This window comes from Hyla sarda, chromosome 4, assembly GCF_029499605.1.
Source record: "Hyla sarda isolate aHylSar1 chromosome 4, aHylSar1.hap1, whole genome shotgun sequence".
In the NCBI taxonomy this organism is placed as follows: Eukaryota; Metazoa; Chordata; class Amphibia; order Anura; family Hylidae; genus Hyla; species Hyla sarda.
In genome coordinates, this window is record NC_079192.1 from 139160474 (window position 1) to 139187851 (window position 27378).

At 38.7% G+C, this 27378-nt stretch overlaps 1 protein-coding gene across 5 annotated transcripts in view; it reads right to left on the reverse strand.

Annotated features, from left to right (window-relative positions):
• SEMA6D (semaphorin 6D) overlaps nucleotides 1-27378 on the reverse strand; it is a 155010-nt gene that overhangs the window by 32407 nt on the left and 95225 nt on the right. For all 5 annotated transcript variants that reach the window (XM_056572288.1, XM_056572292.1, XM_056572289.1 and 2 more), the window contains exons 2-7: nucleotides 8553-8706; nucleotides 6078-6189; nucleotides 2890-2950; nucleotides 2726-2788; nucleotides 2532-2633; nucleotides 1-11 (exon numbers count right to left, since the gene is read on the reverse strand). The exon at nucleotides 1-11 is cut by the window's left edge and continues 80 nt beyond it. In XM_056572288.1, the coding sequence (XP_056428263.1) occupies nucleotides 1-11; nucleotides 2532-2633; nucleotides 2726-2788; nucleotides 2890-2950; nucleotides 6078-6189; nucleotides 8553-8661 (458 nt within the window). In that variant the 5' untranslated portion in view covers nucleotides 8662-8706. The remainder of the gene's footprint in view (nucleotides 12-2531; nucleotides 2634-2725; nucleotides 2789-2889; nucleotides 2951-6077; nucleotides 6190-8552; nucleotides 8707-27378) is intronic.

Here is a 27378-nt window from a genome sequence, read left to right on the forward strand (position 1 = left end):
AAAGTGCTTAACTGCAAAAGTACAAGATACGTAATTCAGCTGTGCAGGTTCCTGAAGCACATCAGCCTTATTATATTTATAACTAACTTTGGTGACATTTATAAATTTATAGACATTGTTGTTCCTCATTCAGAGAAAAAGCAAATGATCATTTATTACAGATAGATTTTACATTTTAAGTGCCTAAGAACTCCCTGCGGCTCTGAGGAGCTAATCATGTGTATATTTGGCTCTTCATGGTTCAAGCAGCGGGTTAATCCACCTACTTAGAGCTTTTTATCCAAAAGTAGAAAGTATGACATGTCAATTAAAATAAGAATTCTAATAACAAATACAATAAATCACAAGACACTGATTCGCTATCAGTTTCTAGATATTAAAGGGGTTATCCAGGAAAAAGCTTTTATATATATATATATATATATATATATATATATATATCAACTGGCTCCAGAGAGTTAAACAGATTTGTAAATTACTTCTATTAAAAAAATCTTAATCCTTCCAGTACTTATGATCTGCTGAAGATGAGTTGTTCTTTTCTGTCTAAGTGCTCTCTGATGACACCTGTCTCAGGGAACTGTCCAGAGTAGAAGTAAATCCCCATAGCAAACCTCTTCTACTCTTGTGCAGTTCCTGAGACAAGCAGAGATGACAGCAGAGAGCACTGTTGCCAGACAGAAAAGAACAACTCAACTTCAGCAGCTGATAATTATTGGAAGGAGTAAGATTTTTTAATAGAAGTAATTTACAAATCTGAAGAAAACAGGTAGATGCCAGCGATTAAGGAACTTCACCTTTATTAAATCCACGTTAAAAACATCGACATGGAGAGACTTCAATATGACAAACGATTAAAATCCCAGGAGTCAGCGGCAAGCATGACGCGTTTCAGGTCATGTGACCTTTCATCAGATGCTTCAGATTTTAATCGTTTGGCATATTGAAGTCTCTTCATGTCGATGTTTTTAACGTGGATTTAATAAAGGTGAAGTTTCTTAATCGCTGGCATCTACCTGTTTTCTTCATATCCTTGGAAGACTATTTTGCCGTGCGGTGGCCGGGTGAGCTGACTATCTTCCTATTTGCTAATTTACAAATCTGTCAGGGCCCTGCCAGGTGATTGGCTGTATACTATATTGTTCTACATAATAAACACAATTTTATTTTCACTAAAACAATTGGATCCACATTCTATTCACTCATTTTCTTTTTTCCATACCCCTAGTGCTTTAGAGGACTGGTTTTTATATATTTATATATATTTTTTCCTAATTTACAAATCTGTTTAACTTTCTGGAGCCAGTTGATATTTAAAAAAAAGTTTTTTTCCTGGAATACCCCTTTAACAATGACATGTCTGCGGAGACTTTCAGTTATCGAGGTGTAGTATATTTAAGAATGGAAAATGTAAGTCAAGAACCAGTTTTAAAGTATTTTTACTCAAATTAAATGATCTCAAATCTACAAAAGTAAAGGTCCCTATACATTTTAGTCAAGAATTGACTAAACCCAACAACTTCTTTGGGAGGTCTAAACAAATGTCTAAAATGTATGGGGCTTCCCCACTCACCCCAGGCAGATGATGTCAGGGGAAAGAAGAAGAATATGGAATGTTGGAATTCAACTGCTTTACCCTATTGTTCTCAGAGACATGAGCCATCACAAGAGCTGTCTGGCATCGGCAAAGATAAGAGTTCATGTGTATGTGGTAAAAAAGAGAGATATCTGTTGGCCAAACTAGCATTTGACCAATAGCATTAGAAGGTTAATAGACACTTAAAGTCACTTGAATAAGTGGGGAAACATCTCTAAGTCCAAATAATTTTATGTTGGTTGTTACCACTACTATATGATCAGTAGCCTAATCTATAGTCACAACTTATACCTCACAACTAAGACTTCTTTCACACTGTGAAAGTTGCTCTGTTACAAACGGACATTAAAGGGGTACTCCACTGGAATACATTTTTTTTATATAAATCAACTGGTGCCAGAAAGTTAAACAGATTTGTAAATTACTTCTATTACATTTTTTTTAATCTTTCCAGTACTTATCAGCTGCTGTATGATCCACAGGAATTTCTTTTCTTTTTGAATTTCCTTTCTGTCTGACAACAGTGCTCTCTGCTGACACCCCTGTCCATGTCAGGAGCTGTCCAGAGTAGGAGCAAATCCCCATAGAAAACCTATCCCACTCTGGACAGTTTCTGACATGGACAGAGGTGTCAGCAGAGAGCACTGTGGTGAGTCAGAAAGGAAATTCAAAAAGAAAACAACTTTCTGTGGATCATACAGCAGCTGATAGGTACTGAAAGGATTAAGATTTTTTAATAGAAGTAATTTACAAATCTGTTTAACTTTCTGGTAACAGTTGATTTAAAAAAAAAATCAAGTGGAGTAACCCTTTAAGGGCTCTTTTTTTTTTCAAATCCAACACATGTTCTATCAAATCTCTGTACATTTCCAGAAGCCAAAGAGATTGAATGGATTCGCATCAGGGTACACAAGGATTAAAAGGCCTTACTTACCCTGTAGTATCTACACATGGGATTGAAAGCATTCGTGCCACAAACAAAGACCATCTCATCACTTCGAGGAACAAAAACCTTGATGTAGTTATGGCATTCATCCTGAATCACAAATACATGAAACATTAGAAATCGCAAGCTTCTCTCTATCAACGTCATCTTTTGAAGTATAGCCTTCAAGAGTCCAGAAATACCTTGTGTTTGCCTTTCATTGCACAATTCTTTCGGTCTGCTTGACCCGATCTCCATGTCAACTTCTGAAGAAACAAAATCAGCAAACAAAAAAGACTTTGAATGACATGTTCCTCTAAAAGTCAAAGCGTCTTTTTGATGGCACTTATGGAATCGTCTCACTTACTCTGCTCGGTGTTACTTCAGTCTTGTGCATCTCATTTAAATTTACAGTATAAACTTGATCTCTGTGAAATATAAAGGAAGAAGCTACTTCAGGAAATGGAAAAAAAAAAAAGAATCGGCTCTTAGAGTTATTCATGCATAGCATGACAAATGTATTTTCAAGACCCTTGTCAGACAATGCACATGTTCTCCAGCCCTACCGAATTTCTGTGTCTGCAGGATGACGGTTATTGTCGGATTACATTTTTCCTTGTTTAGTAAGAGTATCAGTTTCATTTCTTTTCTTTTTTTGTCACAAAGCAGCCTAACCTTCTTTCCATGTGCTTTGGGCTTTACATGTTTTAGCAGGTTGTTGTTGCATTAACCATCCACAGCAGAGTTTTTAATCAGAATTCTTTAGACCATTGTCTCTGTAGGATGTCTACTCCACCCCTAGACATCTTATCCCCTATCCAAAGGATAGGGGATAAGATGTCCGATCATGGGGGTCCCGCTGCTGGGGACCCCCGTGATCTGCCTGCTGCACCCGACATTCTTTTAGAGCATCAGGTGCAGCACAGAGGCTTGTGACGTCACAGCCGCGCCCCCTCAATGCAAGTCTATGGGAGGGGGCGTGACGACACTCTGTACAGCGGATGTCTGGGGTGCCACAGCCGAGATCGCGGGGGGCTCCAGCAGTGGGACCCCCTTGATCAGACATCTTATCCCCTATCCTTTGGACAGTTGATAAGATGTCTAGGGGCGGTACCCATTTAACAATGATAATAGATCATGAGAGCTGCAACACATCATAAACATATTTCTAATGCCATCAAGCTCGAAATAGGTTTTTGCCTTGTGCTTTATAAGAGTGTCATGCAAAATAGTGAGCAACTCCGTTCTTACAGAGCAACATAGTAGTAAGGGGTTAGAAGTTGCAGGATACATTTGATCAACATTACTGTTATATTAAATATATAAATTCCGTGCAAATTCCGTGCAAATTCTGCACAAATTCCACGCGAAAACGATGTCGGACGGAATATTTTTTACCATTAACTTCTATTGATTTCTGCTAGTGGATTTCACTTGAAGAATGAACAGGTTCTTCAAGCGGAAAAGGAATTCTGCGTCGGAATTCCGCTAGCAGAATTTCCGATGTGTGAACAGGACAGCAGAAAAAACATTAACCCCTTAAGGACACATGACGTACTGGAACGTCATGTGTCCACTCCCGATCTATAACGCGGGGCCACGGCGTGGCCCCGCGTCATAGCGGTTCGGGCCCGGCCTCTAACAACGGCCGGGACCCGTGGCTAATAGCGCGCGGCATTGATCGCTGTGCCGCGCGCTATTAACCCTTTAGACGCGGCGTTCAAAGTTGAACGCCGCGTCTAAAGTGAAACCGAAAGCATGCCGGCTAGCTCAGTGGGCTGTTCGGGATAGCCGCGGTGAAATCGCGGCATCCCGAACAGCTGACAGGACAGCGGGAGGGCCCCTACCTGCCTCCCCGCTGTCCGATCGCCGAATGACAGCTCAGTGCCTGAGATCCAGGCATGAGCAGTCATGCGGCAGAATCATCGATCACTGGTTTCTTATGAGAAACCAGTGATCAATGTAAAAGATCAGTGTGTGCAGTGTTATAGGTCCCTATGGGACCTATAACACTGCAAAAAAAAAGTGCAAAAAAAAGTGAATAAACATCATTTAACCCCTTCCCTATTAAAAGTTTGAATCACCCCCCTTTTCCCATAAAAGAAAAAACACAGTGTAATTAAAAATAAAAATAAACATAAATGGTATCGCCGCGTGCGGAAATGTCCGAATTATAAAAATATATCGTTAATTAAACCGCACGGTCAATAAGTCCTATCAATGCAAAAATGGTACCGTTAAAAACTTCAGATCACGGCGCAAAAAATGAGCCCTCATACCGCCCCATACACGGAAAAATAAAAAAGTTATAGGGGTCAGAAGATGACAATTTTAAACGTATAAATTTTTCTGCATGAAGTTATGATTTTTTCCAGAAGTGCGACAAATTCAAACCTGTATAAGTAGGGTATCATTTTAATCATATGGACCTACAGAATAAAGGTAAGGTGTCATTTTTACCGAAAAATGTACTACGTAGAAACGGAAGCCCCCAAAAGTTACAAAATGGCGTTTTTTTTTTTCAATTTTGTCTCACAATGATTTTTTTTCCCGTTTCACCGTAGATTTTTGGGCACAATGACTGACGTCATTACAAAGTAGAATTGGTGGTGCAAAAAATAAGCCATCATATGGATTTTTAGGTGCAAAATTGAAAGAGTTATGATTTTTTAAAGGCAAGGAGCAAAAAACGAAAATGTAAAAACGGAAAAAACCCCGGTCCTTAAGGGGTTAAAGTCAATGGGCAGAGAAGATGTGAATTAATTTGGAGCGGAGAATTCAAGAGGAATTACTCGAGTAAATTCCTCTTGAATTGCTCAGTGTGAACGCACCCTTACAGTCACAAGTCCCAGCCTGAACATGTTTCTGATGACCTGAACTGACAGATATCAGATTGGGTCATCATACTCAAGGTCAGGTTGGACTTGAAGCTGTAACATAAGTCCCTTGAGTGAACTAGAACAGCGTGCAAACTCACTGCCACACCATACACTCACCTATCTTCATAAGTCCCTAAATAGAGTTCATAAATAGAGTGGTGGCTGAGTGTGCGTTTTGTGACTGACTGGGCTCCATGTAGTCAGACACCAACCAATCAGCCTATCACCTATCCGGTGAATGGGTGATACCTTTCAGTCTTAGGTTAACCCCTTAAATGCAGTCAGAAGTTGGTAGATGAGGTCTGCATTATTTTAATTGTTATTGTAAAGAGAATTTATATACTTTTACTTTTTACATAATTATTGGAACTTAGACTGAGAAGTGTGACATAGCACAGCTATCCAGGCCATACCTAATAATACCTTCTAACATAGGAATCATGCATCGGCTTGTGGGACTGTAAAGCTCAGTCAAATAAAGCCTCCATGTGACTTTGTTGTTTTTTTTTATTTTTTATTTCTGTTCCATTCCTTCCTATGCATGAAACCTAATATATTGATAGAGATTACTATTTTCATTTCCTAAACAGATGCTTTTTTGCGAGCTTTAAAAATCACTGCCAAACGAAAAATAGAATACAAGTCCAATTCCTATAAACAGATTAAAGGAAATTACCTTCCAGCAACATAAAGTGTGTCTCGAATTTTTAACATCAGTTGAAAGTCCAAGCTGTGCTGTGATTCATTGCCTGAAGGGCGTCCTCTAAATACTGGATATTGCCTTGAATCTGCAAGTTAAAATGGGATACACCATCATTCTGGATTACACAGCTAAAGAATCAATAGACAGAATTGATTAGCTGTATATACTAGGTGTAGAAGGGTTTAAGCTAAATCCCCGTTGCAACATCTTGAATATAAATGAATAAAATATGACTAATGTCAGCAAATGTGACTTCCTTCTGTCTCAGAATTATGTGTGGTCCTTCAAAAGACAACCACAGAGTGCATTATGGATATGTTCTCCTGGTGGACAGCCATTTCCTTTTAGAAAAGCAGTCTACAGCGCGCTGGAGGGATTTCATCTAAATTAGTCTGTGTTATACAATTCTATGCAAATAACTCCGTGTACTAAGAAACTGCAAAATGAAGCCTTCTGGGAGAATCAGAACACAATTATATCTGTGCCAGTCCACAAATTCATCAAATATTTAAATACTGACTCATTTAAAGGGACACTAAGGAGAGCAAGGAATAAGGAAAAAGGTGAACAGAGGAAGTTCTTATTTCTGCTTCTGCAAAAATAAAAAACAAACCAGCAGAAATTTGGCCACCTTATCTTGGTCCTTTTAAAATTGGGGACGAGTGGGTTGGGAAATGCAGGGGGAGTGTGTTTTGTGGCAGAAAAAGGAATAGAGAGAGACAGAATAAGATTCCCCCCCCCCCCGAGACAGATACACAATGACAGTAATACAGAATGGTATCCACAAAGAAGTAGCCATCATAATACATGTTATTACCCATTCCTGATTATTTTTTATCTCTACTATCTATTTAATATATCACATTTAAGGAAAAACAACTGTATTTATTATGCAAATAGTAATTTTCTACAATAATTATTGCATAGTATCTTTATATTTTCTACCACCTAGTATTTCTTAAAGCCCTATTACAGGGGGGAGATTATGGGCTGAACAGATATTTTGCCCTGTTCAATAGGCCCAACAAACAGGCAAATGCTTGTATGTTGGCTGATGGCATGTTTTAGGCAGGTTTAAAAACCACCTATTGTTGGTCAAACATTCCCCATATAATAGGTAGTAAAGGACCATACAAACAATCCAGGGGTTGTTCATACAGTAGAAAAGAGAAATGTCCTGGATCCAGCAATTCCGTAAAACATCCAAGTTTATTTGAAATCCAAAAACATTAAAATCTTGCAAGCAAGTGTACCTTGAACTCGAGCTGGCTACTGTGCTGTAGTACGGGTTAACGCCTGGGCACTTTAAAGGTAATGTTTTCCGTGCTCTATCCTCGGAATCAGAAGAAGCAAAAATTCCATTAGAAGAAGAAGTAGAGGAGTTATTCCTCAGGTCATGGATACAACTGTGGCCGATGGGCCTTTTCTCGCTAACATGCGCTTAATCATAGCCAATCATTGGTGATTGGCCATGATTAAGCGCATGTGAGCGAGAAACGGCCCGTCGGACACAGTTGTATCCATGACCTGAGGAATAAAATTAAAGTAACTGCAATTCCAGTGCCTCCTCTACTTCTTCTTCTAGTGGAAGGTGTGCACTAAGGCTCCTTTCACACTATGAATTTCTCTGTTTACAAACTTCCGTTACATGTTCCGTCACTACAGCTGCAAAACCCGGCAGTTACAAAACCCCTGACGGCCGTAACTAAATTGCATTGCAGCCTATAGGGTTTTGTAACTGCCTGTTTGCACCCGTATATGCCCGTAATTCATTACGGGCGTTATACAGTGACGGGACATCGTGGCGGGAAAATTACTGCATGCAGTAATTTTTCCACCACGATGTCCCGTCACTGTATAATGCCCGTAATGAATTACGGGCATATACAGGTGCAAACGGGCAGTTACAAAACCCCATAGGCTGCAATGCAATTTAGTCACGGCCGTCAGGTGTTTTGTAACTGCCGGGTTTTGCAGCTGTAGTGACGGAACATGTGACGGAAGTTTGTAAACGGAGAAATTCATAGTGTGAAAGGAGCCTAAGTGCTTGCTAGCAAGATTTTAATGTTTTTGGATTTCAAATAAACTTGGATATTTTACAGAATTGGTGGACCCAGGACATTTCTCTTTTCTACGATACGTACCAGGCCAGGCCAGGCTGATGATCCGTGCAAAACCAGTGGGAGGTGAGCTGAAAATCTCTTTCTCAATTTCAATGCACATTATTCATACAGACGTTACTATTTGATACATGAGCCATGTAATATAGGCTCCTTGAATGAGTGACGGTCTACCTAAGCGGCACTCACATGGGGCACAGGACACCCCATGTAATGACATCACTAGGGCTTTAAATGACAGTAACACTTTAAACATGTCCCCACCCCATAACATGGTAAATCCATTCCAGATTATAATAAGGTCACAGTAAATAGTGAACATACTTACAGTGATAATCTACAATGTTGATGGGTTCGTTGTCTTCAGGGAAACTAACTGCATAGACCAATGATGCCATTACCAGCACCATGCCAGCATGAAGCACACACAGCATCATGGTTCATCAAATGGTGATGTCCACGTTTTAATAACAGGTGTTTACCTATGAGAAATACAAACAAAAATGTTGTTTATTATTTCATTTTAATTTATTAGTCACAAAAAGGATTGTTTCAACCTTTTGCATTTCAGAATGATGGATACAACATGGCTATTCTGCTGAATTATTACATAATCGCAGGGCATTTGTACATACATGTCAGAATTACTGCATAACAACTACCATAGACAGTACATATTATCCCACAGCCTGTTTTTACCAGCCTTCCTAAAGCAGGTGGTGCTTCATATCATAATATGGAATCATCTTGTTTAATGTCTGATGAAACACATTTCTACTCATAATTCAGTCTATTGATCTTCAGTCACTGAATTAGTCTTTGATAGAAATAAAGCATCTGCGGATCAACTTCTGCCAGGTGAATTAAGGCTTATATTGTAAGGTAGGCAATCATATAATATATATTTATATATTTATCACACAAAAGTCTGCTCAGGTGTCTCTTAGTTATATAAATATTCCGGGAATGGAGGGTAGTAAGCCTATATTTCAGCCAATATAGCTCCTACAAGGTATAATATGTAGAAAATAGGGTGGTCTGGCATTAACAAGACTAGGGTATGTGGAAACAGCCGACGGAGAGTTACAGCAAGACAATCCAGGTAATGGATGGCAACGGTGGTGCAATGTCTAATAGAGCAAGTAATAATGTGGAAAAGGAGGACAAGACAGCACTCACCATCCAACTCGGCTTTATTCAAGCGTTAAGATGACACAGAGTATGTGCTCAGGTGGAGGCGGGGAGCATGGCCGGGACAGCCGTCCCGGCCATGCTCCCCACCTCCACCTGAGCACATACTCTATGTCATTTTAACACTTGAATGAAGCCGAGTTGGATGGTGAGTGCTGTCTTGTCCTCTGTTTCCACATAGCTCCTACAATGGTTTCACCGAAATATTTTTACTCAGAACAAGGCAAACAAGTAAAACACCCAAAAGAATGATGACCACATTCTAGGGAGAACTTCTATGGGAGAATATTCAATGCATACTCTGTGATCTGCGCAGGGAGGGAGAGGAGTTGAGCTGTGTCCATCACCTATAATCAATGGTGGATCCTGTGTTATCTGCCTCCAGCTTTAGAAAGGTATTGTCACCTTTTATTGTACTCTTCTTGTCTGTGATGATAAGATATGACTAAAGAATAGAAAGTTTCAGCCTAGGCTATGTCCACACAGTGGATATTTCTACCAGAGAATTGATCAGTGATGCGGTTCTCCAATTTGCGCTGAAAAATCTGTATTGTAATTCACAGTGCTAACAATAGCATGGAATACCCCTAAAAATAAGAAGCGGAATCCATTTTTAACACAGGCATTGTGTGAAAATCTATGTGTGAACATACAAATATGAGACTCAAAGGCCAGTGTAAGAACTGCAGGGGAACAGCAAAACAAAAAGTTAAAACCAAAGTAGTAGAGTTCTCACTGAAATCGGTCTTTCACATATTGACTCACAGCAGTAACAATGTTAGTGACACTATGAAATCCCCAAATGTCGTCATATTAACAATTATTCACAGGTTTCCATTATTAATCATGAACAAATATTCAATAGACTGCACTTTATCTTGCTATTAAAATATTGGTTCAATAACCTATACATGTGCACACTTGTGCAAATCGTCCAGTGTACATAGCAAACACGTAAAGTCTACAAGTCCTGCCCTGGAAGGTTTACAAGTCATACCGATTCGCACACACGAGCAGATGCAGCTGTAGGTGATGGTTTGGGCACCAGTGGAACAGCTTTTATTTTCATGAAACGCTTTATCATTTTAAAGCAGCTTATTTAAAAGCCATTAAACATATTTTCTTCCATAAAAAATTACTCCATGGATCCCATTTATAGATGCAGTATTGTCTACTTGTGGTTTTGTTTCACTTTGTAACTTTAAAGGCATTAATACATAAAAAGTTTAATAAAAAAAAATAAAAAAACTGGACCAAGACAAAACAGTGATTCTTTCGTACTAAGTATCCGTTTTTCAATTTTTTTCTTCATTGTTTCGCTGCAGCACTCTTCTCTCTAATAGAGATCTATAGCACTGTTTTTGAGGACACACAAGCTGATCCGTGGGGGTCTGACTGCTGGGACCCCCACCTACCATGAAAACAGAGAAAAAATAGTCCCTGGAATGAGTGAGTTTGGTTAACCCCATAAATAATAAATGGAGCACTGGCTGCACAAGCCTACTGTACTACCCTGCTGATCAGCTTATTATCCACTACTTTGTGAATAAGAGAGAACTTCTTGAGTTGGGAGTACTCCTTTAAAGGGGAACTCCACTGGCCAGCGTTCGGAACTAAATGTTCTGAACACTGTTTTCTCGAAAACAGCGTTTGGAACATTTAGTTCCCAAACACTAGCCAGTGGAGTACCCCTTTAAAGCCTCAGAGACTCCACAAGCTGCTGTATGGTGCTCTGTGGGGCACCATATGTCTGAGACATTCTATCCTAGAAAAACACATCCATAATATGGAATGCAATAAAGCAGTACAATTCATATGGAATTTTGTAAGAAATCAGAGGCATACAGAGGTACCATAGAAGTCTATAAATGCCCTATTACTACAACCTGGAGATTGTACGGACCTTTATTAAGGTCGTGTACATGAAGCCGCATAACTGAAGATACTTTTTCAGGTTTTAGGATCCAAATATACTTTCAGTCCCACACAGATTTCCCCCAGGAGACTGAAATGTATGGAACCTTTTACTTTTTTCCATGTTAGTATCATTCCACAGAGGAGCAGGTTGTGTTGCAGCTAAATCCTGTGCCTACACCCCATCAGTCCTGGTATGCTTCCCACAAAGGCTTTACAAATTACTTGTTTAATCCAGAAAGACATATAGAATTTGCAGATGTGGGACTGCAAGGAAGCAACTCGCTGGAACCTCCCTCCATGCTGAGGTATGTCCTACAATAAACAGAAAAAGCTATAGACTCAGTAATAGTGATATACTGTAAAAATCTTCAATTTAGTAGCAATGGGGAATAATAGCCTGGTGCGCTATAAGACTGTTATAAAAAGGGATTTGGGAGGAACGGCACATTTACACAACCTGCTGCCTGTTATTTTCACAGTTCTGGATGCAGGAAAAGGCATTATTTGAAATGCATGGATATCACCTTCACTGTAGAAAGAAGACAAATGATGTTTCCAAATGTCTTGTCACTTGTCAATTTTACCCGCTAATTTTCAGCCTGTTCCCTGCTGATTTATCTACAATAACAATCCATGTTACACGGGCGGCTGGGTTAAATGTTATTTGTTACAAATCCATGTACACGTTTGTCAGTTCCATTACTTTATTGAAATATGGACTGATGTTATTAAAGTGGCATTTAAATGGCTCTTCTCCAAACTAGCTAGCAAATGTTGAATCTTAAGAAAATCTTATAATAACTTTGGCTAAAAGCTTGTATGCCTTTAAAAAAAACACATGCTGAAGTTTCCTTTGAAACTAGTAAGACATTAAAAAATGATGTTTGTATTAGGCTGGTTTTACAGGAGTGTAATACGGCTGCATCTTAGTGTCTATGTTATGGCCGCAACTCCCGTCCTGACCATGGGGCTGGCTGTCCTTTCCAGTCATTAGACCTGTGGTCAGGCCTGGAATTGTAGTCACTTGTATGTACACACATAAAAAAGGCCTTATACTAATATGTAGATGGAATACACCACTCTGCACTGACCCACTCATCAACTTTGTGTACAGAGTAAAAATGTACGTTCATATAACAGTAAATCTTGCCTATAGTACAACAACAGCCTGTAAGCTAGCACACCAAGCGTTTGCACCAGCTATACGTTAAACACATACATGCTATTGGTTCTTCCTTATGTTAGAAATTATATTTAATATTCCAAAACTCCATATAATACTATTTCTCAGGCTTGCACCTGATAACAATGCCATTGGTATACTTGTATATACATTATGAGCAGTCCCTTGTAACTTCAGTATACTAGTATGTCATCACTGTAGGGGTCTTTTTCCTACCCCAAGGGCACTTAAAAGAGATTGCATTTTCTTTTATACTATAAGTCAAATAACTTATTTCCATGTCTAATGTTGTTGCACCCCAGTGTCAATTGGGCCACCTGTACATTGGAGAAAAATTCTTATTACCCCAGGGCAGTAAGGGGCCCCTAGCTAATTCTAATTACCAAACCCCAGGGTAAAAAAAAAACTATTGAACAGCCCCTAAAACGTAACCTTTATTGTGTAGTTACTATTTAAAATTGTAATCCCCAACAAAAATATTTAAATAGATACCAGAACGGACAATGTCAGCTGTAGCTATATAGGGAGTTAACACTCTATTGACAAAAGCAACCTGTCCCTGCAGAAGCCACAATTCTGTATTCCGTTCTGGTGTACTAAAATATCACTCAATTGCCCGCCTCTACATGGTTCACCATCACCACAGCATTCTCAAGAGGCAAAAGTGGCAATAGTCATTGCCACTCTTGCCTCTTGAGAACGCCGTGGTGATGGCAAAACATGTAGGAGCGGGCAATTGAGTTATATTTTAAAAGTTTTTTCCATCATAACACATGTACGGATGTGTTGCTACAGAAGATATCTGTGCCCAGGCCATCCTAACTACACAAAATCCTCAGCAATTACCTAAATTTTCTCATGAATAAACAACTCTTACCCAAATAGTTTTTTTGTGACCATTGCTTTAATAGTTTTGACCCAATGCTGGTGTGGCTAGCTATATACTGCAGAGACTAACATTTAGAGTGAAATTTCATTGACTATGGTTACACCAATAAATAATAATCTCATGTAAATGAATAAAGTTTAATCCAACGGAGCTGCCGAGCAATCAACCAATGTCAAAAAGCTACTTAAGTGAATTATTAAAATTCTAAAAAATTCAATTACATAAAGGCAAAATGCTAACTATATCACAAAAAGGTCAGCATATTTTTGTTGGAAGCATTTACTGACATAAGAACTTTGGCCCTTGCTCCAAAATCCGATGAGGCTTGCAGATAAAGAAATCTGTGCAAGAATGGCTGGAGCTGCAAGTATTATTAAATCCAACCGAGTCCTGAAATCCTATTCTATAGTAACATCACAGCAGAAACTTAGAGATTCATTTGTCTAAGAATGTGATTATAAATTACAGCAAGTCAAAGTCTTCAGTAGAAGAATGGGAACCATTAGTCTTCCTTTCATTTACAAATTAAGGAGTCCTGGAACTCATTCTATTTCTAATTCTTTACTGACAAGTTTACTAAATGATTGTATTGTACTAACAATTTACTGATAAGGTAGATTTTTTAATATATCAAAACCTAAAAATTTGAACATTTAGTAAAACAACAAATCTAGTGAGCAAGGATACAAACAATGGTACAGCAGTAGTGGTCGCACATGGCAACTAAAGGATCCAAGACACACTAGTGAAAAGTTGGCAAAACTCACCATTTTAGGAATATTGGCTAACTGCCTAATGTGTATGGAGGCCTCCCGACTCTAACTCAACAGATAATTATGGGGGAGAAAAGGGGTTAGGCATGTTGGGCCGGGTTGGGCATGTTGGATTTCTGGTAAATGAGCTACCACTGGCAGTGACTTCCTTCCCCTCTCCTGTACAGAACATGTGACCATTCATCCAAGCTGAAAGTTCTTGTGTATAGGTGAGATATAAAATATGGTATATAAGATAAGAAGATATGGTATATAAGATAACAATATAAGATAGAACATTTAGCTGTCAACTATTGAAGATATACGTGTATCTTTAGTCCCCATGCCACAGCAGGACATTTACATTTTTTGCTATAGAAATTAATACATTATTATGATGATTTCTTAAGAACTTTTATACAGTTCCTAAACAAACTTCTAAAACCAGGGCTGTGGAGTTAGTAAGCCAAACTTCTGACTCTGACTACTTCATAAATAGCTCATGAATTTTAAATACTAATAAATTTACGGTCGTAAAATGGTAACATCAGGCTTTTTATTATCCATAAATATTCAACAAGCTGTGCAACTGATGACGTAAAATAACATGTAATATTTATTATTTTTATTTTGAGACCGGAGTTGGAACATTTTTTATTGATACCGCTCCATCCAAAGCTGATTCTAACACCACAAACCCAGTCCTAATGCCTTGGTTACAACAACATAGGTTTTGAACGGATGTTCTAGAGACTTAAGGTATGACACTACTTAAAAATAAATACGGAATAAATAAAGGTTCACCATTCTAACCTTCAGCGAGGTGTACAGGTCTACATTCCAACCAAGAGCAACTATCAATGCAAAAGGTAGAATGATAAAATCTTTACTTCAACTTATTAAATAATACAGGTCAAAAGAAGATAACAATCAGCAACAAGAACACCCAATGAAGATACCAGCGCTTTTACCGTTTGTCATGCACCCGAATGTATGGCCATTATTTGGTTGCTGGATCACGCAGTTTCTTTTGCATTGGAGAATAAATTCTACAACCAGTCACTACTTTAGTCAATGGTAGGTTGTTATTTTTTTTTTTGTAATTTATTCTAATGTTTTACTGACATACATTCACTCTTAAGCTTTGTCTGTCAGGGCTCTTTACAGTTTTCAAAGAGGCAATAGACATTAGCTTCTTAAATGAGACTATATTTTACACATGGTTGATAACCGCCTGTGGTGCGTCACTCTATTCACCAGTTCTTGTAAAAATATTGATCTAAGTCATTAGTTACTTGCTAATGGTTACTCAGTAGCAACAGAGCAGAAATGTGAAAATGAAGGGGTTAAAAAGGTCAGCAAAGACGTATTCAATGCTTCCAGTAGCGAGGAATTGACTAAATACCGCAGATCTTAGAAGCAAGTTAAACTGCTCTAGGAGGCAATTTGGCTTTTCCTAGTTTCCTGATAATAACCTAACTACTATTATATACATAAATCAAAAACAAAAACATGCTCTGGGGACTGATTTTAACGGGGTGCGGCGTGCAAGATCACAGAGGTTCCCAGCGGCGGGACCCCTGCGATCAGGCATCTTATCAGGCATGCATCTTATCAGGCATCTTTTCCCCTATCCTTTGGATAGGGGATAAGATGTCTAAGCATCAGAGTACCCCTTTAAAAGTAGTACATCCAAAAATGTGCCTGTTATTAAAGTGTACATGTTGTCAACAAAAACTTTATATAATGTAGATAATACCATTATATGTATATTTGTCATATACAGTGGTAAAGAAAGGTGTATTTTTTATTTTATTTTTTGTCTGTGCAGCTATTGCCTGAGTTTCTCTATGAGGAGTCCAAATACAGGAAGTGAGGGTGGACAAGCAGGGCTCTGTGCAGTTAGATAAAGCAGGACAGTGTGCACTGAGGCTCTATAACATGTTCCTGGCTCATATATCAGGATGATTGACAAGATAGGAGCCTGTACCAAGCCCTGCTTGTCCTACCCTCACTTCCTGTTTTTGGACTCCTCATAGAGACATACAGTCAATAGCTGCAGGGAGAGCAATTTTTTCACCCCAAAATACACACATTTTTAATCAATGAATATTACAAATATACATATAATGGTATTATCTACATTATATAAAAAGTTTTTGTTGATGACAGGTACACTTTAAGGCCAAGCATCAAGACTAGCACTAAATAGAATTTTTTTTTTCTGCATATAGACAACTGTCATTGCATCAGGAAAATAAATCAAATTCTGCTCCAGGACACTGCATTGTGTCAAATTCACAGACTCAAGGTATGCAATGAAAGCAAAGAAAGCCCACCACTATAGCAGCTGTCAGAGCTACAAAAAGCCCTCAGTGGGCCTACAAGTAGTGAATGTAGCCTAACGCTGGCCATTTACAAAAAACATTTGTCCAAATAGCTTTCTAACCCAAGCTTCCCATAAAAATACAGTCCTGAAACAGCTGATCATAAAAAATATATATATTTGTGGAACATAATCCATAAACATAGATTTTTCTAATCCAACCGTAGTGTTAATATTGAGCTTTGTTGCCACCAAAAAGCTATCAATTCCTGCTTTCAATATCAGCACTGGTATAACATTTTGCCCAGCTGTCGATAGCAAACAAGAAGTTTCTTTGTGTTTTGTTGTCATTCAACTCCAATCCATAAAATCATTTTGGAACAATTGTTGAATGATCTAACTGCAAAACAATCAAAGCGATGTAGAATTTGGTCATTCTCTATGCTGAAAACTTTAGCCAGCCGTCCCATTGTTTATTGATCAAGACATCTGCCAGGAAAAGAGAACCATTCTTGGAAGTCAGCTCTATGCATCAGCAGGCTTACAAAAGTAAACTAAAATGCATCATACCAAGCATAATAAAGAGTAAATGAACCTTATAAGCAAAGGCTTAGATCAGCCATTTGGTCTGCGGACTTGGTAAATGGGTTTGGGAGCACCAGCATGGCACCATAAAAATCCATTACCTTTATTATTGCCGGTGCCATTCAATCTTCTTTGTCTTTTAAAAAGTCTAATAAACTTAGGTCAAATTATTTCAGCGATGCAGTAGATCAAAAATCCCAGCCAAGTACAACATTGAAAGAAACCTTTAATACAGGTGATATATGTGCTCCACTAAACGCTAAATTCTCCTTCTGCCATAAGCTGGACAAATCCCAGAAGCCGGGTAGACAATGTGCCTATAAATTTAACTGTGACAACAACATTTTTGGTTGTTTTGTACAAGTAATTGTTGGCCTTCATTTATAACAAATTTATATTAAGCACAATGTTAACTTTATTATTATTGTTATAGACTAATGTTAAACGTTTCCTTAAAGGTGGTATCACAAGAGGATTACATATCACCTCTTCACAAGTTTGGATACAGCTTCATTCTACCTGTATGAGCCTACCGAAGATTGCCAAGAATAGACTCCCAAAGCCTAAATACTTATTACCTATCCTGTAGACAGGTGATAAGTTGCCATCTTGAGATAACGCCTTCAGAACAGATGCAAACAGTAATGCTATGTAACCCTATAATAAATGAGTAATGTTAACTTTTGGGAGAAAATCCTGCTTTGCTAATTAAATCCCCAGTCATGTTCTTGAATGAGTCAAACATTGACTTGCAGGGATGCTACCTGCAAAAGGTGGTACAAGAGAGGAAACACTTTTTTTCTTCCATTGGATCATGGATGGCGTATAAGCCTTTGCTTGCCTTTTGGTGTACTCCTTAAGGAGAATCATTACCCCTCCTGTTCCATAATGATTGCTACTTACATAGATGTCTGATCGCGGGGATCCCACCGCTAGGGACCCCCACAATCTCTGCTGCAGCACCCCAGACATCCGGTGAACGGAGCAAACTTCACTTTGTGCCGGATGACTGGCGATGTGGGGCGGAGGCTCGTGAATTCACTGTCAGCTTGTGAAATCACAGCCTCACCCCCTAAATGCAAGTCCCATAGACTAGCATTGAGGGCGCATGGCCGTGACATCACAAGCGGGGAGTGGCCGTGTCATCACGAGCCTCGACGTTGCACCCGACACTCTAAACAAACACCGGGTGCAGCAGGGAGGTCACTGGGGTACACCCAGGGTGTGGATGTGAGGCAGCCTGTTTGCCCGATAATGGTACCGTGTCATAGGGTCTTTACAGCCTCACTGCTAAACCAGACATAGAAAACCTGTGATAATAACCGTGTATGTCTCATCAATGTCTCTGCTGTGACTATTTTTAACTATTTAGACACCAGTAACATCTGCCTGCTTCCCGATGAGATACATGTGTACATTTAGTCTGGACGACATGGGAGGGAGGAATATAAATGTGTGTGCTTTGTTCTTCATCACTGTGTACTTAGTCTCCTTTTTTCCTACAGACGCGTCTTCTGCAATGAAAGCCTACAGTGCTTTTCTTGTTTGTCAGCAACAGATACTTCAGATACAGCATTGGAGAAATGGAGAGGATTCCGGGGCCTGATACTAATTGATTGTGATAGAACAAATAGCAGTTCTGTCACTTAAAAAACACTACTTGACTTGTTTCAAAGAATCCGCATTAACACCTCTTGATCTATGTCAAAGTGAAAAAATGTTTAATATTAAAACGACGAAGCTTCACTACTGAAAATCTCGGCTTTGATCTTAATTGGCTTCTGGTACCGCTAGTTACATTTCGGTTGTTTGCCAGCTTTTAATATTACAGAAAACCAATCCTTCCCCCTTAAACAAGAAGAAGCTGGCAGAATTCTTGAAAATAGATTCAATGCTTTTTAATGATGCTAGTGCTTAGTGCTTCATTTGCCTTACTCCGAGAACGAAATGCTGTTTTGATTAATAAAAAGCACTTTACACACTATTTCCATCTAAAAAAAAATCCTAAAACCTAAGATAACTGCAATTTTATTTTAAAATTTCATTTTGAATAATGTATAAAAGTGAGATTATTATATGTGCTCAGTCTACATAATTCTCCTATTAGACAGAACTGCCTTTAATAATATATAGCAATTTTTTCCTTGTATAGTGCCGCAAGTGCATTTTGAAATTTTGCAGGCAAAAATGATTCCCTGCTCCACTGAGCTCATAATATTATTTTGTGCCCAAGGCCTGAGATCACAAAGCGACTTGACACTGGGATCAGCACCAAGTTCTGCCAGCTGTAAAGCAGTGGACTACTTCTTGATGGAAAATATTTTACACCCCATAACGGAAAGAGCTTATTCATCATTTCTTTTTAATTACAAAATTACATTCAGTCATTTTTAGATGCTACGTACCATGACTTTTCCTATGAATCAGATTCATAGGAAAAAACATAAGTATACATCATCTTTTAGAGGCACTTTAAATCACCTTTACATGAAGGGACATAAATTAATGATTATTGCCCCAAGTAAAAGACCAAGCGATCAGCTGGCCAATGAGCAATTGCTAGTTTGTTAGCGCTGATCTCCTACATTGGCACTCATAAAAGCCATGGGTCTGTCCACCTAAAAGGACTTTAGGGACCAGGTAATAATTATAAACCAAATTTTTGTTGTTCCGATCTTTGCATGACACCTGAAAGACAAATCTGTAGTGATAGATAGGCTTCTTATTTGGGATCTTGTAAGGAGCTGTAACAACCTTTTTAAAAAATTTTCTTTTAGAGATGTACCTGAATGGTAACGACAGCTTGTTACAGAGCAGGATTGAGTTATTATATGTATATATAGTCATGGCCGTAAATGTTGGCACCCCTGAAATTTTTCAAGAAAGTATTTTTAAGTATTTCTCACAGAAAAGGATTGCAGTAGCACATGTTTTGCTATACACGTTTATTCCCTTTGTGTGTAATGGAACTAAACCAAAAAAGGGAGGGAAAAAAAGCAAATTGGACATAAAGTCACCCCAAACTCCAAAAATGGGCTGGACAAAATTATTGGCACTCTTAACTTAATATTTGGTTGCACACCCTTTGGAAAAAATAACTGAAATCAGTCGCTTCCTATAACCATCAATAAGCTTCTTACACCTCTCAGACGGAATGTTGGACCACTCTTCCTTTGCAAACTGCTCCAGGTTTCTCTTATTGGAAGGTGCCTTTTCCCAACAGCAATTTTAAGATCTCTCCACAGGTGTTCAATGGGATTTAGATCTGGACTCATTGCTGGCCACTTCAAAACTCTCCAGCAATTTGTTGCTATCCATTTCTGGTTGCTTTTTGTCATCTGTTTGGGGTCATTATCCTGCTGGAAGACCCAAGATCTCAGACACAAACTCAGCTTTCTGACACTGGGCTGTACAGTGCAACCCAAAATACATTGGTAATCCTCAGATTTCATGATGCCTTGCACACATTCAAGACACCCAGTGCCAGAGGCAGCAAAAAAAAAAAAAAAAAAACATAATTGAACCACCATATTTTACTGTAGGTACTGTGTTCTTTTCTTTGTAGGCATCATTCCTTTTTCAGTAAACAGTAGAATGATGTGCTTTACCAAAAAGCTCTCTGTTGGTCTCATCTGTCCACAAGACGTTTTCCCAGAAGGATTTTGGATAACTCAAGTTCATTTTGGTAAAATGTAGTCTTGCTTTATTATGTCTCTGTGTCAGCAGTGGGGTCCTCCTATCTCCTGCCATAGGATTTCATTTCACTTAAATATCAATGGATAGTTCGCATTGACATTGATGCTCCCTGAGCCTGCAGGACAGCTTGAATATCTTTGGAACTTGTTTGGGGCTGCTTATCCACCATCTGGACTATCCTACGTTGACACCTTTCATCAGTTTTTTTCTTCAGCCCACACCCAGGGAGATTAGCTACAGTGCCATGGGTTGCAAACTTCTTGATAATGTTGTGCACTGTGGACAAGGGCAAATCTAGATCTCTGGAGATGGACTTGTAACCTTGAGATTGTTGATATTTTTCCACAATTTTGGTTCTCAAGTCCTCAGACAGTTCTCTTCTCCTCTTTCTGTTGTTCATGCTTAGTGTGGCACACACAGACACACAATGCAAAGACTAAGTGAACTTCTCTGCTTTTTATCTGCTTTCAGGTGTGATTTTTATATTGCCCACACCTGTTACTTGCCCCAGGTGGGTTTAAAGGAGCATCACATGCTTGAAACAATCTTATTTTTCCACAATTTTGAGAGGGTGCTAATAATTTTGTCGAGCCCATTTTTGGAGTTTGGTGTGCCATTATGTCCAATTTGCTTCATTTCCTCCCTTTTTGTTTTAGTTCCAATACACACAAAGGGAATAAACATGTGTATAGCAAAACATGTGTTACTGCAATCCTTTTCTGTTAGAAATACTTCATTTAAAAAAAAAAATTTCAGGGGTGCCAACATTTACGGCCATGATTGTATGTATGTGTGTATATATATATATATATATATATATATATATATATATATATATAATGTGTGTACTCATCTGGGTGGTCCTATTCAGTGATAAGTTATTTGTGTGTAAGTGTACTGTAGTTTACTGAGGAGGACCGCCCACTAGACTACTTAACTTCGAATGAGCAAATATTATCATCAGTGAACAAATGGTAAATTATCCTGAAAGTTTTCCCAAACAAAGATGTATACATTTTTTAGCATTTTTGTTTATAGCATGATACCTACAGATAAGACTTCATTTTGTAAAGAAGTACAGAAAATACATAAACAACATAGCAAGTAGACCACCTTATCATGAGAGATAAGACTTCATTTTCAGCAGGACAGGTTCCCTTTAAGATAAAAAAAATTTACAGAATAGATGTCAGGAATGGGCAGGGAAGGAGTGCACACTAATCTCGCCCTCTCCCCTATCGTTGCATACTTATGTACCTGCCATAAACGACAGGTCCGTAATCACAAAGACAGTCACTTCCTATATATGTGAGGGGCGTAATTGTCAAAATAATAAACTACAATGACACAGACTACGTCCGGGACAGTAGGAACAGACAGACTAACAGAGGAAGACTAAACACTCACACAATAAGTCCAATGTCAACTATCCGCGTCTGAAGCCAGGAGATGCCACAGTACAAAGTCGCTAATACCAGAGGGAATAGTCAGAGAGAGGAACCAAAAGGTTCAGAAAGCCAGATATTACAAATACAGAAGAACGCTAGCTAAAGTACAAACTGAGCTCTAGAGCAAGCACTGACTGGGAGTAGACTGCAAGCTTATATGGAGCCAGAACAGGTGCTCCAATCAAGGTCAGCTGACCAGTCCAGACAGCCAGGCGTAACTCAGCAACAAAAAACAACAAAGAAGCTGTCAGAACTTTTTAACCCTATAAGTTCTGACAATAGAGCACAAAGAGAAATGTAGGCCTAGACTTAGCAATGAATGTTTAAAGGGTTATCCAGGAATTTAAAAAAAAACAGAGCTAATTTCTTTTAAAAAAATGCACCCTGTATCCAGGTTGGGTGTGGTATTACAACTTGCTCCAATTACTTCAATGGAACTGAGCTGCAGAACCACACCCAACCTGGAGACAGACAGGGAGCGGTTCTTGAAAGAAATTACCACTGTTTTTCGATTCCTGGATAACTCCTTTAACTGCCCGCTCTTGCCTTCTTTAAATTAGCTGGAAGACGACAACTTATAGTTATCAAAGTTCTAAACCCTGCTATCCACTTTAATGCAAAATACATGGCAGGTTCTATTAAAGCTCTAAGGGACATTTGTTGGAAAACTAAGACACAAGGCTATTTCTTGAAGATGAAAACGCAAGACTAAATTTCATAATGAGATGACTGTGAGAATGAAGGTGCGACAGCAGTAAAGGTATGTACCCTTTAGATGTACAAAGAGCGTAACAACTGAGAACAAATCGTATTCGATGCAACCTGACACGCACCTTACTCTACTGCCAGAGTACAACACCCCTGGCTCAGTTTGCGTTTCAATGATCAGTACAGGCTTGTAGAATAAACTAGAGGAATATTTCACAAATTCCAAAGAGATTTGTTGGCACAGATCGAAAAGCTCAGCCCCTGCATCTAGTGCAAGAAATGAACAACATAATAGCAGACCTAATGGCAAGGCAATAAGTAGAGCCATAGAAACTGCAACACATTGTCTTTATTTAATCTCAACAAACAGACTAGCTTTTTTTTAATTCAAGATGGACAACTGAAACACTGCATAAAGACACAGGTGCCATATATACACAGGTATAACGCAGATATTGACTTTTCACAATGGAGGAAATATCTGCTTTAGAGCCAGGATAAGGTTTGGTTTCCATTCTGGCAGTCAGACTGGTTTAGGGTTGTGATGACAAGTTCTATTTACTCCAGTTGCCAGATTCACTAGGTGGTTAACAGAATTTTATGAAGTCCCACGTACATAATGTGGCTAGAAACCATGATTAAAAACCTTCGGGCCCAAAACATGTCAAATATTTGCACCTTATGGGATACTTTGACTATTGTGATTTTTTTTTTATGAATTCAAAGAAATCGGTGTTAAGCATTAAATATGCTTTCATGATGGAGCCAATATCCTTCACCTTTGATGGTGTGTATTCAGTGGGAGGTCTTATACCCAGGGACAGTGATGAGATGAGACAACTTTTTTTTTTTTCATTTTAATGTGGCTAAAAACCACATATTCATATAAAGATGCATGTTGAAAAATATGCAAAAATGCATTATACATTAGTGATGAGCGGCATTGCCCATATTCAAATTCGCGATATTTCGCGAATATATAGACAAATATTCGTCCTATATTCGCAAATTTCGCATATTCGTTATATTCGCATATGCAATTATTCACATATTTGAATATTCGCATAATCTCGTATTTGAGAAACACACCAGTGAGGCGGTAGGCAACTTTACTATTGGTTGCTAGGGATGTTGTTGATAACCTTTGACAAGTGTATTTGCATCATTCTAATTGGCCCACAAGTGAAAAGAAGGAATATGCGAATATGCGCATATGCGGGAAAAAGCGAATATTCGCAATTTCTAATATATAGCGAATATATTTGCAATATTCGCGAATTTGCGATATTCGCAATAAAAATTCAAAATGTTAATATTCTCGCCCAACACTATTATACATGTGTTAAAATTTAATCATTTTCCAAAGGAACAAAAATAGCAGCACCTGCTAATGTGATATAGGCAGTTTTATCACTGTCTACTCTACAGCATTCGAGACATTCATCGTTAGCCGTGCAACCTTTTTCTTTTTGAAATCTGTAACAGATGTTGCTGTTATCAATGACAATTTCTTCATAGTTCCGAATCCCTACATCAGTACTGATAAATATGTCCAAGAGTGATTTAAGACAGATGGTGAGGGAACACCTTCATACATTTCATTTAGAAGTTACGTTTGAACAGCAACTGGTTGGTTGTCTATTATGCTCCGCAATATGTTCAAGTAGTCGACAGAAAATATAAAGCTTCTTGTTCTATTGAGCTGCTGAACTCCTGTCCTTTACTTGAATAAGTTTAATTTCGTCAAACACTTCAATGAAAATCTATAGGACAGCGCCACGTAAGTGCCCACCTTCCCACCAAAGGCTTCACTGGTACATCATTAATGAATATAAGACGCATGTGATCAGAGGAGACATCATTCCGCTATATAAAGCTCTGTGTCTCCTCTACATGCAATGAGGCTGGTTATTCATCAGTGAGAAAATCTCCGATTAAACCAGGTCCTTTTTAAATGCTCTTTAAATTAGCCAACTCTGGATTGAGGCAAATAGAAACGGTACAATGATGAGCCAACGATATGATCATAGGGACCTTATTTACATATGAAATACACTTTTGTATCTCCCATGAATATAGTTAAAGTGAAACTTTGCCTCAATTATAATAATAATGAAGGCATTTGTTTCCCCCATTGCAAACTGCCAGCCTAGAGCGAGCGGCACAGCTCGGAATATTTACACAGTCAACAGCTACGAAAATAAAAATCCTTCTAAAATAACATTTCCACAGCTTACACGAAGACTAAAACATTTTAATATACGCTTGTTGTCTAGAAAGCACAACTACCCAAAACCCATGTGAATAATGACTTGTAAACATTCACTTGTATTTCTTATATGCTAGGTTGAGTATTATTATACTTAGAAAGCTAAGAGTAGATGTAGGAACATCAGGATGTATGCCCATAGCACCAAGGTATTTGGATCTTCAGTCCAGCCATGTTATTAGAATACAAGGATAAAGTTGCCAGTATCCAACCCCAGGTCTCGAGAAAAGAAGTGGCATAGTAACACAGTCATGTTAAATATAAAAAATTATTGTCCTGAATCACGAGTATATATACTTATTTTGCCCTTTTTTTTTTTTTTACAGCACATGGGTTTATAACCTAAGCAATTATGGAAGACGTTTAAGCCGTGAAAGTTGGATTTTCATATGTAATGTATCACTTTGTGAAGGCATCAGATCTGAAAACTAAGAGGCTTAATAAGAAGGAGCAATGGGTGGCAGCACAGGACTAGAAATAATATGACAACATAGAAGGCAACGTGGCAGCCGGACAGTTCCATGACAAAAAGGTTTAGGGGCTTGTAAGGTTAAAAGAAAGGGCTTTTTCTATTTAGTTTCAGTGGAATAAAACTCTAACACTTTCAAATAACATATCTTTATGGAAACATCTTAAAGAGACTGCCCTAGCACCATGACTAATATCTACGATCAGTGCATATACGGTTATAACTATGAAGAGGTTGTCTCAGCAGAACAAACTCATTTTATAATGCAATCCTGATCCTGGCCACCCTGGCAAACATTTGGTCTAGCCGGGAAGCTGTGACCAGCCAGGCATTTACCTTATAGCAGCCATGGCAGAGGAGATGTTATACATGGCGGCCATTTAGGGCAGCTGAAATCCAATAGAATGGGAGTACTGATGGGGGTAGTCATCATGGGCCAAACAATTTTACTGTATTTCTTAATATTTTCTCTTTGTGAACATACTATCAGTTGTAGCCTTTTACAAATGTACACTTGACAATTTCTCCTTCTACATGTCATGTTATGCTACACCAAAGACTGGATTGTCTCAATGACCCTAAATAGAAAAGTGTAGTCAAAAGTTGTCCGAATCCAAAGTTTTTGGCAAGACTGGATGATTTTCCCCCTAACTGATAATGCTGAGGCAGAGAAGGGTCAGGCATGTTGGATTTCAACTGTCCAACTCTTTCATTTTCAGGGTGCGTTCACACTGAATAATTCAAGAGGAATTTACTCGAGTAATTCCTCTTGAATTCTCCGTTCCAAATTGAATCACATCTTCTCTGCCAATTGACTTTAATGTTTTCTCTGCTGTCCTGTTCACACTGCGGAAATTCTGCTAGCGGAATTCCGACACGGAATTCCGTTCCACTTGAAGAATGAGCATGTTCATTCTTCAAGCGGAATCCACTAGCAGAAATCAATAGAAGTCAATGGTAAAAAATTTCCGCCCAACATAGTTTTTGTGCGGAATTAGCGCGGAAATGGCTGAAAAACCCTTCACTTCTTTCTCCCCCATTTCCGCGCGGAATTGCGCGCGGAAATAGGGGAGAAAGAAGTGAAGGGTTTTTCACCCATTTCCGCGCTAATTCCACGCAAAAACTATTGAGCTCAAATTCTTTTTTTGGCGCGTACATTTTTCAGCGTGAATTCCTCTTGATTTGCTCAGTCTGAAAGCACCCTCAGGGAGATGAGCTGCTGAGAAAGCTGTCTGGCAGCAGCTTACCTTCCCTCTCCCCATGCAGAACATGAGTATTCAGCCGACCTGTTCATATGTATGGGGGGGGATTATGCGAGACAGCTATTGGAAAAGATTGCAACCAATAAATATTTTTAAGCATGTTCGGTCTGTTTAACTTTTAAAATCTTTATGAGTCATGTGAAACTATATAATATTTTCATTATTTTCCAGAGCTGTAGAAATCCCAGAGGCCAAGTAAATACTGCATGTAGATATGGACCACTGGGCCCCTAACATTATGGGTAGCTAAGAATGCCGCTATAGGTTCTATTTCATGTAACACTCATCAACATGGTCCCTGGAATAACCTATGACCTGCCCTAATAATGGCAGGGGTATCGATCTTCATGATCCTACATATGAATCAACCTAACTAACTTATATAGATTTCTTCCACCTCCACAGGAATTCATTACTATATACAACAAAGAACAGAGTTTCACAGCCGTGCAGTCTGAT